This window comes from Peromyscus eremicus, chromosome 13, assembly GCF_949786415.1.
Source record: "Peromyscus eremicus chromosome 13, PerEre_H2_v1, whole genome shotgun sequence".
NCBI lineage: Eukaryota > Metazoa > Chordata > Mammalia > Rodentia > Cricetidae > Peromyscus > Peromyscus eremicus.
In genome coordinates this window covers 38,540,435-38,547,558 of record NC_081429.1, presented here as the reverse complement: position 1 = coordinate 38,547,558, position 7,124 = coordinate 38,540,435, and the positions used below count along the sequence as shown (strand labels likewise).

General features: G+C 45.7%; 1 protein-coding gene across 1 annotated transcript; it reads right to left on the bottom strand.

Annotated features, from left to right (window-relative positions):
• Nucleotides 1–268: 268 nt before the first annotated feature.
• Nucleotides 269–907, bottom strand: Tnp1 (transition protein 1). The gene is made up of 2 exons (XM_059278269.1): nt 723–907; nt 269–527 (listed from the first exon to the last, which is right to left on the bottom strand). The coding sequence occupies exons 1-2, from the start codon at nt 859–861 to the stop codon at nt 499–501; spliced, it is 168 nt and encodes a 55-aa protein (XP_059134252.1). The 5' UTR covers nt 862–907; the 3' UTR covers nt 269–498.
• Nucleotides 908–7,124: the final 6,217 nt, after the last annotated feature.

Below are 7,124 nucleotides of genomic sequence, written 5' to 3'. Positions count from 1 at the left end.
TGGTTGAGGAAATATCACCCAGGCAGTGAGGCTGTTCCAGTCCGGAAGTCCCTAGGGACTATGCCTAGTTAAGTACAGTGCATTCCTTGCTACCCAGGTAAGGGTCCAACCTAGACCCAAATACACCTGCTTTCCGGCTGACCACATTCTGGGTAGGCAAAGTTAGAAAATACTCAAGGTGTGATTCAAGATGAACCAGAGGGTCACGTCTAATGGTCTTACCTAAGCTCAGAAACCAATATTTTTCCAACCAAAAGATCAAAGAAAATTTCAGTTTTCACAAGTTTTATTTTTGTTTTCAAAATTGTTATTGAGATGTTGGGGAGAAACAGCCAACCTATACATCCCTTACTTCGTCACGCCTGGCATTTTACCCACTCTCGATAGGATCTTTCTCTGGCTTTGGTCTAACTTCAGGTCTCTGTGGCAGTCCCCCTCTGCTCTCCCGTTGCTGCCTGGTGTTGTTTGAAGTCCACCAGGGCAGAGTTTGTTGCCGCATCACAAGTGGGAGCGGTAAGTGCGACTTGCTGTGGGGAAGGACAGATTTAAAATAGGGACACCTGTTAAAACAGCCATCAACATCCTCGTCCCTAAGGAACTCATCCCCTGGAACCCTGGCATCTGAGGTTGGGATTGCCGGTTCCAACTGAGGATGGCCTCCATGAAGGTGGCTGGGAGAGCACGTCCTTGAACTTGGACTGCTCTCCTCACCCTTCACTTACCATCATCGCCCCGTTTCCTACTCTTCAGGCTGCCCTTCCGGTATTTTCTCTTGCTGCCTCCTCTCTTGACACCCTTGTGAGGAAGTCGGTTTTTTCCTCTCCTCATGCCATGACTCTTTAGCTTTCGGGTGGTCGACATTGTAATTTCTGCCAAAATGAGGGGCTTTGCAAGGCCGGCAGGGCCAGGAGTCCATGTATTTAAGGTCTAAGCCATTGTGACTACAAAGCGGTGTGGCTTAGCAGCCGGGTGGGGCTCTCTTGTGATGTCACTAGCCTTTGCTGCCTCTTGGTCATACATATGAAATAAGGCGGCCTCTTCAGTGCAGCTCAAGTCTGGTCCTCAATTTTGAGACCTCCCCCTGCTTTTAGGTTAAAGAAGGCTTTTCAACAGGTATTGAACAACTAAGTCCCACCCCTGTACTGGGCCTAGGAAGTGTTTCACTAGTGGTCATTAAAATGTCTCTTGCCTGTAGAGAACTTAAAAGTCACTGAATGTGGATATTCATGTGCATGAAGTACTGGTCTCACAGTGTCCACAGGCAGCAAATGTATTTCCACAAACACTTCAGTCTAGGAGAGCTGATTCAGTGTGATCCAAGTATGTTTTCTTCCCAGTCTTTGCACTTTTAACATCAGGGGCTGAGTAAGTCTTAATGTTGTATCTTGTGTGTTTTGGGGTTTTGGGGGGCTATCCCTGGCTTCTCTACCTGCTACAAATCAGTAGAACCAGAACCTCTGCAGATGTGACAGCTCTCTCCAAAGGTTTTCACCTGTGTATTTGGGAGTCTGGGATGCAGAATCACCATCATTGTGAGCCACTCCAGAATTTGCTTATGTAGGTAGGATGTGTCTGTCACACATTTGGGCACTGGAAAGTCTAAAGATATAGTCTAGAGACAAAGTCCTGTGTGTATGGAGCTTTCAGCCTAGTGGATGAAATCCGTTAAACCACTGGTCAGGCATCTACATAAATCGGTGAATTCGTTGAGGCTGTTGAGTTGGTGATGGAGTGAATGGGAGAACTGAGTGAATTAGAGAAACTATAGCATAGCAGTGGTCCAGGAGGAAGGATTTTATCACAGCTTAGCTGTGGGAGGGAAAGGGATAGCTGAGGTAGAGAACCAGACAAGGACCAAGTCTTAGAGATTGGATGTGGGAGGTGAGAGTGGGTAGTGTCAGGGAGTGGATGCTTGAGGCAGTGAGATCAGGCTGGGTTTTTGAATATGGGTTTGAAGTGCTTTTGTGACTTCGCAATAGAGAAACTGAGTAATGATTATTAAGTATGTGAGTCAGGAAGACTTATCCAACATTTTGGCCTCTATAACTCATATCAAGTTCCATAGAACAAATTTCAGCAGACATTGAAAGTTCTTTCTCGCTGGGGAGGTGATGGCACACACCTTTAATCCCAGCACTGGAGAGGCAGAGGCAGGCAGATCTCTGTGAGTTCGAGGCCAGCCTGGGCTACAGAGTGAGTTCCAGGAAAGGCACCAAAGCTACACAGAGAAACCCTGTCTCAAAAAACCAAACAAAAAAAAGAAAGAAAGAAAGTTCTTTCTCCCTCATCCTCCATTATCCTCATTCAAGAACTGAGCAAACACATAGGAGGTTTTTAGCAAAAGCTGGTTGAGTAGAAGAGAATGTAGTACAACCTCTTCTCCCGTATTTCTGATGTTTATAGGTAATAAGATGTTTGAGTGCCAGATTCCTTGAATGGCTTAGCTTCAGGTCAACAGCCTGGTGAGTCTCATCATGGCTTCCTCTTCATATTTTTAACACTTCCTAGTGCACTTGAGGATGGTTTGGTATCTGCTTTTCTCTCAACCTGCATCTCATTGTAAAGCACCCTTCCACACCAGCCAAAATGACTCCTTAAGAGTATTCACTGAGTCCTTGGTGACTTTTATTCTTAGAGAGAGGGTGGAGCGATATAAAACAGTGTTCCACCTTGCCCGTTGTATTTCAAGCTCCTCTGTCCATTCTAGCTGCTCTGCTTTTCCTTCTTCCAAACAGGCCCACGAGAACACAGATCTCCCAAGAAGCTGGGAGCTAGCAGCTCTGCTCACCACTGCATGGAGTTGGGCGGTAAATGTTCCTGCCACAGAATGGGGTCTCAATGAGCCTTTGTGGAAAATATTTGTTAAAAGAACAATTTCGATTTCTTAGCTCATCCTAGTCCTCCCATTTTAAGGACGATGTCACCCGCTTCTCACACACTCCTTGCGTTCTGCCGTTTCTTCCAAGTCTATTATCCTGTAACATCACCCTCCAAATTGAGGCGATGAACTACTTAAGCCCATTTTGTGCCTGGATTGCCGCACAGCGTGTTAGGTTGGTCTCAACGGAAGGCAGCCTATCTTGGTTCTGATACTGGCTGGATTTCTCAGGACTTTGTCTCTCTTGTTTGCAAATAAGCATGTTGAGTTAGGTGACTAGGTGGTCACTAAGATGAGTTGGTGGTCCCCTTGTTACCAATATTTTCTCTCTCATTTCTCACAGGAAATGTTGTCTCCCAGCAGTGAGCCTCTTTCCTCCACATCTTGCCTCATCCAATGGGACTCAGGTTTTCTTTCTTTTTTGACTTTATTTCTGATTAACAAAAGGAAGTAGTTTATAGTAGTACTTGGCAGAGAGGTTGGAGGTATGGCTTTTGTTGAAGAGAAACTGTGGGTCCCTTGGAGTAAGTGGATGGACCTTCTCTCTTGAGATGGTCGGATGCACTGACCATATAATGTCTTATCTCCCATCAGGGCAGCTAGAGTCACGCTTGGGACTAGACATGTCAAAATATTATGAGGACAGGTAGTCCAACGAAATGAGAAGGGCTTGGTGAGAACAGTTCTATACTCTGGTGCTCTGTGCTCACCTCTGTATTTCAGAGGAACTGGATCCTTGGTTTAAGAGGCTTTTCTGGTGGGATGGTCCTGGAGACAAGATATTATTTCTCTTTCCAACTCCTACCTCCCTAAAATCTGCTCTGCCCCAGGGAAGTTGAGATCACAGGATCTGAGAGCTGATGAAGACATTTTCAATCCTACTTCAGATAGCAAGCACACTGAGAAACCTCAGTTGTAGAGAGCCATGCTCTGGGAAGCAAGTCATGGGTTAGGCAAGGGCTGGGCTGGAGGCCTGCGAGTTGGCTCTTAAACCGTATCTCCTGGGGTGGACAGAACTGGGGTGAACATCAGTCACTGTTGTTGCTTTTTCTGCTCCAGTGGAATACGAACCAAAGGCAATTTAGGAGGAGAATAGTGACCTCACCTCTGACCCTTCACAGGTTCAGAGGAAGTCCTCACCCCATCAAGAACCATGTGTTAACTCAGTCTGCTCACTGTTTCTTTACCCTGGCTTCTGCTAAGTTTTATTCTGGTGTGGAAAAAAGAAACCCCACAGAGTGAATGCCTGAGCGGATTCAAATAAAGTAGCAGAGGAATAGCCTGGAAGAGTCTTTTCTTCTATAACTTGGCTTGCCCTGTAGGACTCAGCTTTCGTTCCTTTTATTTCTAGTAGACCGAAGGAAATGGATAACTTCTGATAGTTACTGGAGAGGGATGGGGACAGGGAGGGAAAGGGGAGGAGAGAAAGAGAAAGAGATATTGATTTTCACAGGTGGGTGGACTGCATGTTGTGGTCCTTAGCTACACTGTGGTTAAGGGCTTTGAGGCCCTGTTCTTAGGAAGGACAGGTTCAGAGTGTTACTGTTGTGGCAGTCATATTTCCAATTGGATCCTCTTTCACCTCTCTGAACTTCATTGGTTTTCCTGAGGAGTCCTATAGATATCTTCACAGGGATGAATCTGCCCACCAAGTTTGGACTTGGAGTTTATTAAGAAGGAGAGTGGAAGTGTTTCTGACCACTCTTATACATGCTGGTGACTAAGTGTGAGTCCCTCTCTGAAATCTAAGTCTTCCAAATGTTGTCTTCAGCTGGGGAGTGGGGACCCTGTTCACACATACACCCCGTTTTGTGTACTGCTGCTGATGTTTTTGTTCAAACATGCTGTGGGCATGGGGACAGGCTAGGGAAGGTGAAAACAGATGAGATACCTCACTAAGGGTCAGAGCCTTCTAAGCCACGCACACCTCTAATATCTTCGGTAGAGAACCAAAGACAAGAGATTCAGGACAAATAGTGGCTTTCTGAGAGAAGAGGAGGGACTTTAACTCAGCTCACTTTTACCATCAGGTGCTGGAGACACTGGATCACCTTGGTTCTACGGATGTTCTGCTCTTTTCCATTTTTTTTTCTTACTGGCTCCTCTCCCATCTTTTCTACAGAATTCCCTGTGTCTTGCTATGGTTTTAGTAACACAGTTAGTGAGCAGCTAGAAGATAGGGACTCAGTATCTGTGGGAGACCCTTCTGAGGGTCTTGCCTGGTTTATTTTGGGGGCCCCTTTCCTAAAGGAATGTACCTAGGCAGTGGAAGACACATGGCTGACCCCCCTTGCTGATCTCAAACCTGAGGGCTTCCCATTGTTCCACTGTGTCTTGTCCAGCCTTGACTCTGCACTCATGTGATAGGATCATGGTGGAAGGAACGTGAAACGAGAGAGGGAGCTGGGAAAAGTGTTACATCTGTACAGGCAGGCTGTAAATTAGAGGACTGAAAGTCCAGTTTATTTGGACTTCAGGAAAATTGTCTTCGTTCATGTTGCTTTCCCGGAAGTCATCACTAATAATAACCTGAGCATTGTGGTTATACGCAAAACAAATCCAAATGTCATGCTTCAGATAATGTCCAGATAACACTGACCACTTTCTTGTCTCTACTAAATCTAAAAAAAAAAAAAAAAAAATACGTGTTCTCAGAATACAATGTAGGTTCCTCTTAAGATAGGTATGTCTTAAATTTTGTGTATGCATTAAATCACTTGGCCTCATATGGTCTGTAGGAGTGAAAGTGTTTTAATCCATCTATGGACTGGAGTAGGAGGGTTTCTAGAGAACATAGCAAATAGGCCAGGATGAAGGGAGCTTAGACATCCTCATCCCCAGTCCAGGCTACTTGACATGGACCATGATGCTCAGCTGCAATGACTTTTCTTTGTCTTTCCTTCCCATGCCCTATGCATTTTCCTTGCTTCTTCTCTTCCTTATGTTCTGAGAGTCATTTTTCGGGGTTCTTGCCTTCTAGAAGTCATTCCATCGTCAGATCACCCCCCCCCAAAGTATTTGCCACTAAGAAGGTAAAGAGTCAGGGGTTGCCACATGTTCAGGCCAGCGCCTTCATAATTGATGATATAAAGCATTGTGACCACTGTGCTGGTGCCAATGCATCAGGCAGAGGAGGTACCAAATGGTCCCACGATACTTCACAGCAAGGCTGTATTCTAAGAAGTATCCTAAGGGACCAAAAATACACCTTTATCATTTTAACATGAATGATATAACGATTCTGACCAGGCTTGTTTTGTATTTCTGACTTACTGAATCTGTTCTCAGGGAGACAGAGTATCCATTTGCTTGTGGCTGCAGGGTGCTGGAGCTGACACCCTCACTGCCCATAGGCTGATAGAACTCTCATATGTGAAGATCTCAAAACCATTTATTTACAAAGCAACTTGCCTGCCATTTATGGTCATGGAATTCTGCAGCTGTAGGCACAGAGGTGTCGTGACACTTCACCCCTGCCTCTCATGGGAGAGCACGTGTAACTTGTTTTTAGGTAAGGACCGAACACACACCCAGTTATATTTGAATGCAGCAGTAGCTAGATTTTATTGTCAAGAAGCTCTTGATACAGGGCAGCCTTGTTCTCCTAGGAGGAAGTGTGAAGAGTAACACTACAAGATGGCCTGGCATTCTGGGGGGGATTCTGCCACAAACAGAAATGTCTGCTTCCTCCATAGAACACTCTTCTGCAATGGTGTTAGGAAGGAAAGACCAACACTGAGCTTTAGACAGTTTCCTGGTTAAGGTAGGAGACCAAAAAGCCCTTCAGGTGAGCACACGGGTGTTCTTGGTCTGTCTTGTCACCTCCTGCAACATCGGCTCCAGGCAAAGACACTGCCTCCCCAAATCTACTGCCATCTTGTTTTAAAAAGTTAAGAATATGGAGCAGCAACAGCAGAGCATAAACCTGGGGTCGCTCTGAATCCTGGCCTCCTTGTGATGCGTACACCTCTGGGCTATGATTCCTGCCCATCTCTCGCCTCACCTAAGGCGCTTTGTAGACAGGTACATGTGTAGTTTACTTACCACTCTCTCTTTCTTCCTGTCCCTTGCTCTTCCTTCCTCCGTTGCTCTCCCTGGGGTTAAAACCTCGGGTGGTCAAGAATGACAAGTGCAGATTTTCTGCCTTAGTCCTCTTTTGTGACGGAATCCTGGGAACGTGGGTTTAAAGATGATTTAAAGGTTAGCACCATCAAACTCCTAGGCTTGGCCTCTGGCACATTCTGGG